This window comes from Nerophis lumbriciformis, linkage group LG29 (genome assembly GCF_033978685.3).
Source record: "Nerophis lumbriciformis linkage group LG29, RoL_Nlum_v2.1, whole genome shotgun sequence".
NCBI classification, from domain to species: Eukaryota; Metazoa; Chordata; class Actinopteri; order Syngnathiformes; family Syngnathidae; genus Nerophis; species Nerophis lumbriciformis.
In genome coordinates this window covers 8,085,544-8,102,500 of record NC_084576.2, presented here as the reverse complement: position 1 = coordinate 8,102,500, position 16,957 = coordinate 8,085,544, and the positions used below count along the sequence as shown (strand labels likewise).

The 16,957-nt window shown below is 37.8% G+C and overlaps 1 protein-coding gene across 1 annotated transcript in view; it reads left to right on the top strand.

Moving 5' to 3' along the window:
- The window catches only part of brox (BRO1 domain and CAAX motif containing), a 70,082-nt gene that overhangs the window by 6,985 nt on the left and 46,140 nt on the right, over positions 1-16,957 (top strand). Inside the window, exons 3-4 of the mRNA XM_061924398.2 lie at positions 5,801-5,907; positions 13,085-13,181. Coding sequence (XP_061780382.1) covers positions 5,801-5,907; positions 13,085-13,181 — 204 coding nt within the window. The remainder of the gene's footprint in view (positions 1-5,800; positions 5,908-13,084; positions 13,182-16,957) is intronic.

Here is a 16,957-nt window from a genome sequence, read left to right as displayed (position 1 = left end):
TAATCACTGGATACATCAAACAATTTAATTAATTTGTTTTCTTTTTACATTTTTTTTCTTTCCATGATGGCAGGTGAGGCCCTGCCTCGAGTGACTGCACGTCACTGACACACATACATACATACATACATACATACATATATATATATATACTGTACATATATATATAATATATGCCTCTAGTGACCGCACATCACTGATATATATATTTATATATGTGTGTGTGTATATATGTATATATATATCTATATATATATATAAATATGTGTATGTATGTATATATATATATGTGTATATATGTGTGTGTGTGTATATATGTATATATATATCTATATATATATACATATATATATATATATATATATATATATGTGTATGTATATATGTGTATATATATATATATATATATATATATATGTGTGTGTGTGTGTGTGTGTGTGTGTGTGTGTGTATATATATATATATATTTATATATATGTATATATGTATGTGTGTATATAAATTTGTGTGTATACAGTATATATATATATGTGTATATATAAATGTGTATATATATATATATATATATATATATATATATATATATATATATATATATATATATATATATATATATATATATATATATATATATACCTTGGGCAGCACGGTGATAGAGGGGTTAGTGCGTCTGCCTCACAATACGAAGGTCCTGAGCAGTCCTGGGTTCAATCCCGGGCTCGGGATCTTTCAGTGTGGAGTTTGCATGTTCTCCCCGTGACTGCGTGGGTTCCCTCCGGGTACTCCGGCTTCCTCCCACCTCCAAAGACATGCACCTGGGGATAGGTTGATTGGCAACACTAAAATTGGCCCTAGTGTGAATATGAGTGTGAATGTTGTCTGTCTATCTGTGTTGGCCCTGCGATGAGGTGGCGACTTGTCCAGGGTGTACCCCGCCTTCCGCCCGATTGTAGCTGAGATAGGCTCCAGCGCCCCCCGCGACCCCGAAGGGAATAAGCAGTAGAAAATGGATGGATGGATGGATATATATATATATATATATATATATATATATATATATATATACACACACACACATTTATATATATATGTACAGTATATATGTATGTATGTATGTATGTGTGTGTGTCAGTGACGTGCCTCACCTGCCATCATGGAAAGAAAAAAAATGTAAAAAGAAAAAAAATTAATTAAATTGTTATATGTATCCAGTGATTATACTATAAAGTTATTTTCCATTTAACTTCACCAGTTTTAGATTATTTTTATTCAAAATCGCTGAATTTTCACATTTTCCGTTCAAATACTGAGAAGAGACGGTGCGGTGATCAGCAGCCAGTTGAGGCACGTCACTCAGTTGTGCCTCAACATGGATTGCGGACTCGGCTAACTGCTGGCCTGCTGTGCAGTGAGACTGTATTGCTATATGAACTATATTATACATTTCCATAGTTTAGTTAGCTGAGGTATATAATGTACAGTGTATTTTGTCAACAACTGTATGTGTGTAACGTATTTATTGTGCTGAGCGACTATAAAATGGCTGCAAAAGACGCACTGGCTGAGGCTCGCAGTAATCCCGCCTCCTGCACCCCGCCGTGAGGGTTATATAAACTAAAGCCCACACTTAAACTTTCCACGTGCAAGATTGAATCTATTTAAAAAAGTTATTTCATAAGAAGCCAAAATGTGCAAAAACAATAATGTTCGTGTTGGAGGAGTTGTGAATAACTGCAGGGCCACAACATTAGGTACACCTGCAGACTGCAGGTGTATCTAATTCACAACTCCTCCAACACGAACATTATTGTTTTTGCACTTTTTGGCTTCTTATTAAATAACTTTTGTAACCTATTTTTATGGGCTTTCCTCTTTGTTATGTTAAGTTCCTGTTATGCACTGTTATACAGTATATGCCTTGAGCTCTTATTTTGAAAGCGCTGAGAGCGGAAGTGATGACACGTTGGAGTGGAGTGGAGGTTTTTGAAAGAAGGTAAATAAAGTGGTCCTCGTGTAAACTGGAGCAAATGGTGAATAAGATACACTTTAGGGTTCATATGTTTGTAAATCTGACTGTGAAGAAGTCAGTGCCTCACCAGCCATCAACCTCACCGCACGTCACTGATGTGTGTGTACATACATATATATATATATATATATATATATATATATATATATATATATATATATATATATATATATATATATATATATATATATATATACATATATATTTATATATATCTTCCACACAACACCTGTTGGACAGGTCATACGTCTTCTCACAACACCTGTTGGACACATCATACATCTTCTCACAACACCTGCTGGACACATCATACATCTTATCATACATCTTCTCTCAACACCTGTTGGACAAGTCATACATCTTCTTACAAAACCTGCTGGACAAGTCGTACACCTTCTTCAAATTCATATTTGCCTCCAAATCTGAAACATACAAAGAATAAGATCAGACGAGTACACTCTGTACCCTCTCAAGAAGTGTTATGGCAGTCACATTTCTTTTGTAAACGTCTTTGTATAAAATACAGTGATAATGAATATATAAATATATGTCTGTACAAAATACAGTGATAATGAATTTATAAATATGTTTGTATAAAATACAGTGATAATGAATATATAAATATGTTTGTATAAAATACAGTGATAATGAATATATAAATATATGTTTTTATAAAATACAGTGATAATTAATATAAATATATGTTTGTATAAAATACAGTGATGATGAATATATACATATGTTTGTATAAAATACAGTGATAATGAATATATAAATATATGTCTGTATAAAATACAGTCATAATGAATATATTTTGAGGTAACTGACTGGCAGGTGCTCATGGAGCCTCATGGAGAGGACATTGACGGGCATCACAGACTATATCAACTTCTGTGTTGACTCAAATGTCCCATCAAGGACGGTCACCTGCTACCCAAACAACAAGCCGTGGGTGACCAAGGACATCAAAGCCCTACTGAATGAGAAGAAGAGGGCTTTCAATGCTGGTAACAGAGGAGGTGAAAAAGTTCAGGGGCTGCTGAAGACCAAACTCAGGGAGGCCAAGGAGAACTACAGGAGGAAGCTGGAAGGGAAGCTGAAGGACAACAACATGAAGGCGGTTTGGAGAGGTATGCAGACCATCACTGGCCTCAAACCGTCGGGGGGTGGACGGAGACAAAGAGAGGGCCAATGAACTAAACCAGTTCTTTAACAGGTTTGACACAGTGGCTCCGACCAGCTCCTGCATCCCCCCCACACCCCCACCCCACCCAATACATGCCAGCCGGCCCCCTGACAACTTCAGCAAACCAATCCACCCCCCCCCTCCCCTCCTCACAGCCCCCCAACTCCAATGACTACCTCCCCCCGCTTAACACCTCACCCTCAGCTTGATGACCCCCCCCCCCCCCTCCCCCCTCTCACCCAACAACCTAAGACCCCCCCAGTGTGTCTGTCTGCAGAACAGGTGAATGCACAGCTAAATAAGCTACAAACAGGCAAGGCCGCGGGTCCTGACGGTGTGAGCCCCAGGGTGCTCAAAGCCTGTGCCCCACAGCTGTGTGGTGTGCTCCAGCACATCTTCAACATGCCTTAGGCTGCAGAAAGTCCCCACACTGTGACCACAGTACGTGCGACTGCAGGACTGTGTGTCTGACAGGCTGGTCAGCAACACCGGGGCCCCGCAGGGCACAGTCCTCTCCCCTTTCCTCTTCACCATCTACACCACCGATTTCCACTATCACTCAGAGTCCTGCCACCTTCAGAAGTTTTCTGATGACTCTGCGATAGTGGGGTGTATTGAGGATGGTGATGATGAGGAATACAGGGCACTGGTGGAGGACTTTGTCACATGGTGTGGAAAGAACCACCTCCAGCTCAATGTGACGAAGACCAAGGAGCTGGTTGTGGACCTGGGAAGGAGGAGGAGTACTCCAGTGACCCCTGTTTCCATCAGGGGAGTCGATTTGGACATGGTTGAGGATTATAAATACCTCGGAGTACACATGGACAACAAGCTGAATGGGACAAAACACACTGAGGCACTCTACAAGAAGGGACAGAGCCACCTCTACTTCCTCAGGAGGCTAGGATCCTTCAACGTCTGTACAAAGATGTTGAAGATGTTCTACGAGTCGGTGGTGGCGGGCGCCTTCTTGTACGCCGCGGCCTGCTGGGGCAGCGGGCTGAGAGCGAGGGACGCAAACAGACTGGACAAGTTGGTAGAGAAGGCCAGTAACGTGGTGGGGGTGGAGCTAGACTCTCTGACGGTGGTGTCAGAGAGGAGAAATCTGGCAAAACTCCTAGCCATTATGGACAACACCTCCAACCCACTACACTCGGACATTGCGGAGAGAATGAGCAGTGGAAGGCTCAGACTCCCAAAATGCAACACGGAACGACACAGGAGGTCCTTCATACCGACAGCCATCAGACTGTATAATGCATATGTTCCTTCTTGACTGCACTTAAATGTAGAATATATGATAAATAATAAATGATAAATGGGTTGTACTTGTATAGCGCTTTTCTACCTTCAAGGTACTCAAAGCGCTTTGACACTACCTCCACATTTACCCATTCACACACACATTCACACACTGATGGAGGGAGCTGCCATGCAAGGCGCTAACCAGCACCCATCAGGAGCAAGGGTGAAGTGTCTTGCTCAGGACACAACGGACATGACGAGGTTGGTACTAGGTGGGGATTGAACCAGGGACCCTCGGGTCGCGCACGGCCATTCTTCCACTGCGCCACGCCGTCCCGATATGTAGAATATATTTATATTATTCATATATTATATATAATATATTATATATATTATATTATTTATTATTATTATTGTCTATTGTGAGCGAACTGTGGTGCTGAATTTCCCCCAGGGATCAATAAAGGACTTTCTATTCTATTCTATTTCTATATAAACATGTTTGTATAAAATACAGTGATACTGAACATATAGATATGTTTGTATATAATACAGTGATAATGAATATATAAACATATTTGTATAAAATACAGTGATAATGAATATATAAACGTGTGTATGAAATACAGTAATTATGAATCTAAAAATGGGTTTGTATAAAATACAGTGATAATGAATCTATAAACATGTTTGTATGATTTACAGTAATTATAAATATATAAATACGTTTGTATAAAATACAGTGATTATGAATATGTGTTTGTATAAATACCATGATAATAAATATATACATATGTGTTTGTATAAAATCGAGTGATTATGACTATGTGTTTGTATAAAATACCATGATAATAAATGTGTTTGTATAAAATACGGTGATTATGAATGTGTTTGTATAAAATACCATGTTTATAAATATGTTTGTATAAAATACAGTGATTAAGAATATGTGTTTGTATAACATACCATGATAATAAATGTGTTTGTATAAAATACAGTGATTATGAATGTGTTTGTATAAAATACCATGATTATAAATGTGTTTGTATAAAATACAGTGATTAAGATTGTGTTTGTATAAAATACCATGATAATAAATATATAAATATGTGTTTGTATAAAATACCATGATAATAAATATATAAATGTGTTTGTATACAATACAGTGATTGTGAATATATGTTTGTATAAAATAACATGATTATAAATATGTGTTTGTATAAAATACTATGATAATAAATATATAGATGTGTTTGTATACAATATAGTGATTCTGAATATGTGTTTGTATAAAATACCATGATAATAAATATATAAATATGTGTTTGTATAAAAAACAGTGACCTAAGGACATCGAGGGCGAGGCTGCTGGAGATGTTCACTGATGTCACCTGCAACGCAGACATCATGAAGAACGCCACAGATGCATACTTCTCTCTCTTACAATGTCAGTTTTCACACTTGCATAACATCTTCATCAATAATATTTTCACCCACATTTGCTTATTAGTCTTTTGTCAACACATGGCCCTTTTATTTCTTCCTATCTATCCATTGTTACACCTTTCTATCATAATCATTACGTCACTTCCTGTTTCCGAGGAAGGAAGTAAACTAGAAGAGCTCCGCTCCCAACACTACAGTTTTTGATCAAAAAACACATTTTCTAACAACTGATTGTGACCACGGCAAACGGCAACAAGACAGCTTGCTAACACATCTGACTTCAACTCTGCCCAGCGGGAAGCACTGATTCGCTAAAATAAGCAAACTGAAGGCGCCGGAAAGCTCGGGCTAACTAGCTAAATGCTAGCTCAAAGCCGTTGCTTAGCAACCCATAGCTAAACAACAAAGCGAAGGAGTTGGACATATTTTAAAAGCCTTGGACCACATAAGTGATCAACAAGAAAGGCGGACACAGCACTGGCTGGTGCACAATTACACAATTAAAAAATCCCCAAACACCATACAGCCGCAGCCTGCAGCAGAAGCGATCAGCACCAACAGCTTCACTTTGCCGCTGAGCAACCATGAGCAAGACAAGAAGCCGTCAGCGGGTAAATACACCGTTATCAGGGGTTACACCGTTATCAGGGGTGGAACCAGACTTGAAAGAGTTAGTACTAGCTCTACAAAACAGGGTCAACACTCTCGAGGAGCAGGCAAACGGCGGTGTACAAAAAAAGACATTTCAGATATCCAAGAACAGCTAATCAAAGACAGAAAAGAATATCTTAGAAGAGAGGAATTGATTGTGTTCAAAGAACGGATGGATGCATTAGAACAGCAGGTGGAGAAGCTGAGCGAGGAGAATGCATGGTTGCGCCAACAGTTTCATGCCACGCAACAAAATAACACCCATTGGGACAATAGCAGTGTTGTGGAGACACCAGCCCAATGATGTCACCAATCTGGGGAATATCACTGTTGTGGAAAACATCAAAGAGGAAATGGAACAGTTTACAAACAGAATGACATCGTCATTGGAGGGCTACGCATCAATCTTCAATGGAGCAATAATTGGTCAACTTTCTGCAATCAAAGGGAATTGATGTCGATATTAACACCATCGCCAGTCACCATCGTTAAGCTCGTCAACAGGAAATCCAAAATGGCATTGCTGACATAAGAAAAAAAGCTGAAGGGAACAAATGTGTACATGAACGAGCACCTCACTAAACGCAAAGCTGAAATTGACAAGAAAGCACGCGACTTGAGGAAACAAGGGACAATTCAGGGAACTTTGAGCGCCAACTGCAAAATCTACATAAAGCTGAATGGAAATTTTTCAGTTTTGCATTAAATATTGAACAAGCAAGGCTTATATAACTTTATAGTGACATGCAAAATCGAGTTTGAAATAATAATAATAATAATTAAAAAATATCAATGGCATATCAAATACAATTTAAATAAAAATTGAATGCCTCTTTTCTATTTGCAGCCTTCTGAGGTAAATATCAACATTAACTTTTTCCACAGGCTAATAAATTTGGAAATAAAATAATGAATAAACCAACCATTCAGGACTTTAAACTGCTCAGTTTGCAACACACTGATCTAATCTGATGTGCCCAAGCCAGATACCTGCCATCTTTTCTTGGATGCTAGTCCATTAATGTCGGGGCTCAAGCTTTGAACTGAGGCAACATTCAATATCCAACGAAGGTGTTCATCAGTCATTATATCTCATATTCCACAGTCTTGGGGGCGTGCCTTACAGGCACTGCTTTTAACGTCCTCTACGAGCTGTCGTCACGTCCGCTTTTCATCCTTCTAACAACGTGCCTGCCCAGTCACAAGATATGAGCGGCTCCTGTACGCACACACGTGAATGCAATGCATACTTCATCAACAGCGATACAGTTTACACTGAGAGTGGCCGTATAAGCAACTTTAACATTGTTAGAAATATACGCCACACTGTGAATCCACACCAAACAAGAATGACAAACACATTTTGGGAGAACATCCGCACCTTAACACAACATAAACACAACAGAACAAATATCCAGAACCCTTTGCAGCACTCTCCCGCTACCGCCAAACCCCTCCCCCCACACACACACCTTGTAGCGCCCCGGAAAAGTTAGTGCTGCAAAAGGTTCTGGGTATTTGTTCTGTTGTGTTTATGTTGTGTTACAGTGCGGATGTTCTCCCAAAATGTGTTTGTCATTCTTGTTTGGTGTGGGTTCACAGTGTGGCGTATATTTCTAACAGTGTTAAAGTTTTTTATACTGGCACCGTCAGTGTAACCTGTATCAATGAAGATCAAGTAAGCGTTGCATTCACTTGTGGGTGCGTGCCACAGCCGCACAAATTATATGACTGGGCCAGCACTCGTTGGACTGGACGAAAAGAGAACGTGACGATTTTTGGGTGGTGCACTGAAATATGGGAGTCTCCTGGGAGGGTTGGCAAGTATGACAATTAGCGAGGAATGCGGTGTACTGCGGCACCGCCAGCTCTAGTGTTAATTTGATATCGCCTCAAGGGCTAAGTGAAATTACACGGCGGGACAAATTTAGCCCGCGGGCCAGAGTTTGACACCCATGATGTAGATGATGCATATGGTATTTTTTTGTAAATACTTTCGAGATGATTTGTGTCCATTGAAACAACTTAGTAAGAAGCAAAATAAAAATTATCAACCATGGATGACAAATGGACTGAGAAATGCTTGCAAAAAGAAGAATACACTATATAGAACATATATAGAATACATATATAGAACACAAAGATCTACAGAAGCAGAAAACAAGTACACGACGTATTAGAACAAGCTAACTGGCATACTACGAACATGTAGAAAATAATATTAGAGGCAATTATTGGACCAGAACAAAAACAATATAAGAGCAACATGGGGCATCCTAAATAGCATTATTAAAAATGGTGCTAAAAGGGACTATCCTAAATACTTGGAAATGCACCAAACCCCGCCCCCCAACCCCGCCCACCTCAACCGACGCACGGAGGGGACGAGGGGGGATTTGCTGGTAGCGGGGGTGTATATTGCAGCCCGGAAGAGTTAGGGCTGCCTGGGATTCTGGGTATTGGCCCGCGGCTTTGTTCAGTTTAAAATTTTGGCCCACTTTATTTGAGTTTGACACCCCTGAATTAGAATAATACATAATGTTGGATATAGAGATCATACAAACCCTTTATTTATTAAATCACAATTATTGAAATTCAACGATTTGGTGCATTTGCAAACAGCAAAAAATATGTACAAAGCAAACTATAACCTGCTACCTAAGAATATACAACAATTCTTCTCAACAAAAGAGGAGAAATATAACCTTAGAGGAAAATCTAATTTAAAACATTTGTATGCTCGAACAACACTTAAAACCTTTAGTATATCAGTATCTGGAATTAAATTATAGAATGGATTAAGCAAAGAAATCAAACAAAGCACCAATATGATTCAATTTAAGAGACGGTTCAAACTGCAAGTGTTCACAAAGTACACAGAACAAGAATTATGATGAACATCTTCAACCCTTTTTCCCCCTTTTTTTTATATTGAGACAAAGATTATTTATGCTTACTATGGTATATTATTTATTTATTATTTATTTGTTCATTGTTCTGTTACAGAGAACAAGGAAATTGAATAAAATTGCTATGGTATGAAAAGGGGTAGGATTAAATAAGCTCTGCTTCTTCCTACTCCTTTTCGGGCGTGCTGTAATGAACAACTGGAATTGTGTGATGCATTACATTGTATCGTATGCATGTTCAAAATAAACTGAAACTGAACTGAACTGAACATAATCTCTTCAATTAAAATTTCAAAATGGCGCTTTACAGAATGTAGACACACTTCCAAAATGTAACGCAATATTGCGTGACATGTGAAGTCAATGATCAATTTGATGTTTTGTGTGGAGCTGGAGACCTAACTCAGTCTCTGCTCCTTATGACCACCTCACAATTGGGTTATTCATCCATTATTGATGTACATTATGTATACACAGTGTTGGGTTGGTTACTGAAAAACAGTAACTAGTTACAGTTACTAGTTACTTTATTTCAAAAGTAACTCAGTTACTAACTCAGTTACTTACACCAAAAAGTAATGCGTTACTGTGAAAAGTAACTATTTAGTTACTTCTTCTACTTTTTTTTTTAAAGCTCCCATTAATGCCCTTTTAGTATTCATTTTAGTACTGTTATTGCACTGGAGAATAATACAATCTGTTGATCAACTTGACATACATTTGCATCACTGAACTCTGCTAAGCAATGTGCTCTACATACAACACACAAAGACAAAGATATGTTTCAAAGGGCCAATTTATTTCAGGCCAGAACAAATTGACAAAACTGTTTTAAATAGCTGCAACATAACATACATAAGTAACAAACAGCATAATAACACTAACACTAACACTAACCACGTTAAACCCAGATTCCGAACTAATAAAGGTCTTAACTCATTCTCTTTCTATGCCACTTCAATATGGAATGCACTCCCAACAGGTGTAAAAGAAAGGGCATCTCTATCCTCCTTCAAAACCGCACTAAAAGAACACCTCCAGGCAACTACAACCCTAAACTAACACCCTCCCTTCCACATAATACCTCTTCGGATTGTAAATAATCAAATGTAGACACTTTTTCTTATACTTTCTGATCTCTCTCTCTGTGTCCACTACTTGCTGTACATATCCTACCAAGTCAGTCCTACACTGTTTCAATGTCCATTTCTCTGATGATGCAATTGTTGATGACTGAAGTGTTGATACCAACCAAACCTAACCCCCCCCTCCATATCCCACACCCCGGATTGTAAATAATGTAAATAATTCAATGTATATACCCTGATGATTATCTTGTGTGATGACTGTATTATGATGTTAGTATATATTTGATAGTATATATCTGTATCTGGACCCCGACTTAAACAAGTTAAAAAACTTATTTGGGTGTTACCATTTAGTGGTCAATTGTACGGAATATGTACTGTACTGTGCAATCTACTAATAAAAGTTTCAATCAATCAATCAATCAATCAACAACATAGCTGTAAAGCTGGCTTCACCTAAGGAAGGCACACGTGACATACACAGAGCCTAACCAGGCAGATTTGAATTGTTGTTTTGGGCAGTAGACGGGATCTTTGATCCAAGACACAACTTACATTTAACTAAAATGTTCTTTTCTTTGTGCTCGACAAAAGAAAAGAAGTGAGAATATCTCATACTTGCCAACCCTCCCGAATTTCACTGCCTCTCCCTGGGACAACCATTCTCCAAATTTCTGCCGATTTCCAGCCGGACTTAAGGCACGCCCCCTCCCGGTCTGTGCGGATCTGAGTGGGTACAGCCTGTCGTCACGTCCGCTTGGCCAACCAAAAAGTAACCACAGAACACTATACCGTATAGGCGTATAGTGTTCTGTGGTTACTTTTTTGTTGGCCAACGGTTGTATTGCGCACCCCCCTCCCCTCCCCTCCCCTTCCCACACTCAGACACACAGTCACACGCACACACAGAGAGCGCAGAGGAAGAATCAGAAGCACGTCTCTGCTTCGCTGGAATAAAACACACTCAGATCCTCAGTTTCTAGCCGATACTACATAAAAAATAACGTAAAATAACGCAGTAACGCATCATGTAGTAACGGTAACTGAGTTATTGAATATAAAAAAATAACGCGTTAGGTTACTAGTTACCGCCGAAACTAACGGCGTTACAGTAACGCGTTACTTTGTAACGCGTTAGTCCCAACACTGTGTATACACGCCTCCTAAAGACCCAACCCATCCATCCATTATTGATGCATCTGTCATTGTTGTACACACGCCTCCCTCCTAAAGACCTAACTCATCCATCCATTATTGATGCATCTGTCATTGATGTACAGTATATACTGTATACATGCCTCCTAAAGACCTAACTCATCCATCCAATGTTGATGCATGTGTCATTGATGTACAGTATGTATACACGCCTCCAAAAGACCTAACTCATCCATCCAATGTTGATGCATCTGTCATTGATGTACAGTATGTATACGCGCCTCCTAAAGACCTAACTCATCCATCCAATGTTGATGCATCTGTCATTGATGTACAGTATGTATACACACCTCCTAAAGACCTAACTCATCCATCCATTATTGATGCTTCTGTCATTGATGTACAGTATGTATACATGCTTACTAAAGACCTAACTCATCCATCCATTATTGATGCATCTGTCATTGATGTACAGTATGTATACAGGCCTCCTCATGTGGCTGTCCATGTATGCGATAACGTACAACATGAATAATGGTGTGTGATTGCGTACAACATGAATATTTAGACATTGTAAGCAAACAGCACAATGATGTGTGTCGTATCTACTCATTCATATCTATATCTCAGTGTTGTCGCACATATTATTCTCTTATTCATCTACTTGCTCATTTCCTGATATTACCTGGAACGAGGGGTGTCCAAATAAAGATTTTTGAATGATTTGCGATTCTTATTTGTAGTGGTTCTTAATCGATTCAAATAAATCCAAATCTGTCCTTACCAGCCAGGCAATGGTATTGTTGATGTAGATGCCCACACTTGCTGAGCAGATAACACTTCATCAAAGTTGTCAATTTTATGGAGGAATGTTGGTAATCATAGAACTGGCCCCCAATGTTATTAAAGAAGTATTGATTATGACTCGAGAATCAATTCTAAATCGAATCGTCATTCCCAAGAATCAAATTGAATTGTGTGTTGGCCAAAGAGCGACAGCCCTACTGTAACAGCTTAGACTTCTGTTGAAGTGTACATAACATTTATCATTTTTTTGTTTCTTTCACATTTAAGATAGATTAGCGCTTAGCATGCCTTCTCGTCTTGTCCTGTTTTGTTTTGCTCTCTGTTTGTTTTTGCATTTTCAACATACTTAAATAATCCATATTTAGACGTTTTGTTTTCAAGACAAGTCGAGCTAAAAATCGAACAAAAATGCCGCGAGCTCACTGCTAAGGAATGAGGATGAATGACACAAGAATAGAATATTCTCAGTGATACTTGAGTATTCAGTCATTTTTCTTTCCTGACTGTGACATGTGTAATAAAAGTTATTTCTAGCATGACAGATTACTTTACGTTTGTGCTACCACAGGCTTTATCGTACCCTTGGATGGTAGTACACAGGACAACAAGATGAGGTACATCCAGAACTTCAAATGGACCGATACTCTCCAAGGAAACACAGCAAGGTACACAAGACTTTTTGGAGTCACTTTTTAAATGATTGGCCTTTAATGGCATCACACCCTGGTGCATTATGGATGCTTTTCTACTTTTTAACCCAAAGTCTTGGTTTTTGTGCAATGCGGAAAAGTTCAAGTACCAATGATTGTTTCACACACACACTAGGTGTGGTGAAATGTGTCCTCTGCATTTGACCCATCCCCTTGTTCACCCTCTTTGATTGATTGATTGATTGATTGATTGATTGAAACTTTTATTAGTAGATTGCACAGTACAGTACATATTCCGTACAATTGACCACTAAATGGTAACACCCCAATACGTTTTTCAACTTGTTTAAGTCGGGGTCCACGTTAATCAATTCATGGTAGGGAGGTGAGGGAAGCAGTGGGCAGCAGCGGTGGCCGCGCCCGGGAATAATTTTTGGTGATTTAACCCCCAATTCCAACCCTTGATGCTGAGTGCCAAGCAGGGAGGTAATGGGTCACACTTTTATAGTCTTTGGTATGGCTCGGCCGGGGTTTGAACTCACAACCTACCAGGGCGGACACTCTAACCACTAGGCCACTGAGTAGGTGGCCTAGTGGTTAGAGTGGTTAAAACATAATTACACATTTCTAATAAGAGATTACCTTTATAAAACCCTTTTCTAGACTCTCAAAGTACTTCACATTGTGAGTTGTATAATTAATTTATAGTGATAAGATACATTTAATGATAATAATAAGGATGATGATAATAATAAACACTGATAGTGGTAGGATACATTTAGTAATAATAACAATATTAATAATGCTAATGATAATAATAAACACATTGATATTGGTAAGATACATTTAATAATAATAAAAATAATAATGATGACAATATTAAACATATTGATGGTGGTAAGATACATTTAATAATAATTACAATACTGATGATGATAATAAACACATTGATTGTGGTGCGATACATTTAATAATAATTATAATGATGATGATGATGATAATTAAAAACATATTGACGGTGGTACGATACATTTAATGATAATTATAATAATGATGATGATAATAATAAACACATCAATAGTGGTGAAATACATTTAATAATTATAATAACGATGATAATAGTAAACACATTGATGTGGTAAGATACATTTAATAATAATAATGATGATGTGGTAAGATAATGATAATAATAAACATATTGATAGTGGTAAGTTACATTCAATAATAATAATAATGATGATAATAATAAACACATTGATGGTGGTACGATACATTTAATGATAATTATAGTAATGATGATGATAATAAACACATTGATGGTGGTACGATACATTTAATGATGATTATAGTAATGATGATAATAATAAACACATTGATAGTGGTAAGATACATTTAATAATTATAATAATGATGATAATAAACACATTGATAGTGGTAAGATACATTTAATAATAATAATGATGATGATAATAAACACATTGATGGTGGTATGATACATTTAATAATAATTATAATAATGATGGTGATGATAAACACATTGATGTGGTAAGATACATTTAATAATCCATCCATCCATTTTCTACCGCTTATTCCCTTTGGGGTCGCGGGGGGCGCTGGAGCCTATCTCAGCTACAATCGGGCGGAAGGCGGGGTACACCCTGGACAAGTCGCCACCTCATCGCAGACATTTAATAATAATTATGATAATGATAATGATATGAATAAACACATTGATAGTGTAAGATACATTTAGTGATAATTATAATTATGATGTTAATAACAATAATAAACACATTGCTAATGGTAAGATACATACGTTTGATAATAATGATGATGATGATGATAATAATAAACACATTGATAGTGGTAAGATACGTTTAATAATAATTACAATTTTTAGGTACCAATGATTGGCACACACACACTAGGTGTGGGGAAATGATCCTGTGCATTTGACCCATCACCCTTGATCACCCCCTGGGAGGTGAGGAGAGCAGTGAGCAGAAGCGGTGGCCGCGCCCGGTAATCATTTTGGTGATTTAACCCCCAATTCCAACCCTTGATGCGGAGTGTCAAGCAGGGAGGTAATGGGTCCCATTTTTATAGTCTTTGGTATGACTCGGCCGGGGATTGAACTCACGACCTACCGCTCTCACTCGGCCAGGGTTTGAACTCACGACCTACCGATCTCAGGGCAGACACTCTAATAATGATGATGATACTAATAAACACATTGATAGTGGTAAGATACCATCCATCCATCCATTTTCTACCGCTTGTCCCGTTCGGGGTCGCGGGGGTGTTGGAGCCTATCTCAGCTGCATTCGGGCGGAAGGCGGGTTACACCCTGGACAAGTCGCCACCTCATCACAGGGCCAACACAGATAGACAGACGACATTCATACATTTAATAATAATGATGATGATAATAAACACATTGATGGTAGTAAGATATATTTAATAATAATTATAATGATGATGATGATGATAATAAACACATTGATAGTGGTAAGATACATTTGATAATAATTATATTGATGGTGATAATATTAAACACATTGATAGTGGTAAGATACATTTAATAATAATGATGATAATAATATACTCATTATTATATAATGATGATAATAATATACTCATTGACTCACTGGACAAGTCACCACCTCATCACAGGGCCAACACAGATAGACAGACGACATTCATACATTTAATAATAATGATGATGATAATAAACACATTGATGGTAGTAAGGTACATTTCATAATAATAATAATGATGATAATAATAATAAACACATTGATAGTGGTAAGATACATTTAATGATGATAATGATGATGATGATAATAATAAACACATTGATGGTGGTAAGATACATTTAACAATAACATACCTGCCAACTACTCCGGTTTTCCCGTAATTAGTACGGTTTTCATCAACCTATTCCGGGTTACGGTTGCAGTGATAAAAAAATACGGTTTTTCATTAATTAAAAAAAAATATTTTTTTTAAAGTTTTATTCACAAAATCGCGTAACCACAATGACAATCGACACTGCTTCCCGTAACTTCCTATCGAGCCATTCCGAATGCCATGCGCGAGTCTATTTATAGCACCGCTGCCAAGCACGAGGGACCAGTTGCCATTGTTTCCAAACGAGCGAACGATCATGGAATCAGCCGGAGAAAAATCGCAAACGAGTCTTAAACCGAAAAGAAAACTGCAGTCATTCCGTGAAGAATATTCAAAAGCCTATCCGGGAATAATTATCCGTTCCAAAAAGGGTGAAAACTACGCGAATTGCACCTTGTGCAGACAAGATTTTTCGATCGGACACGGAGGAATTAGCGATGTAAAAGACCACGTTGGGACAAAAAAACACAAGTCTAATGCCGTTGCTAGCGATACAAGTGGAAAACTTTCAACGTTTTTCGTCGCCTAAACAGATTCTTTGGATGTGATAAATGCCGAAGTTTTATTTACGGAGGCAATAATTGAGCAAACAAAAAGGTAATGACACCAATGTTATCTATTGGAATTGTTTAGTACTGTTATACTGTTAAAAGTGTTTATACTATTTATGCTTTCAAGTCCAAGTTGAAGAAATCTTGTTAAATGTTGACAGCATAACTACAAAAATACAGAAGTATGTCCTTAATATTTTTGCAGTGCTATTTCTGTTGAAAAGTTAAAATGATTACATTAGAGATGTGATGTGCCACTTTTCAAGTGTCTGATGGCTTAAATTAATTTTCATTAATTTTTCATATTTTGAATTCTTTTGAAAGGCTTAC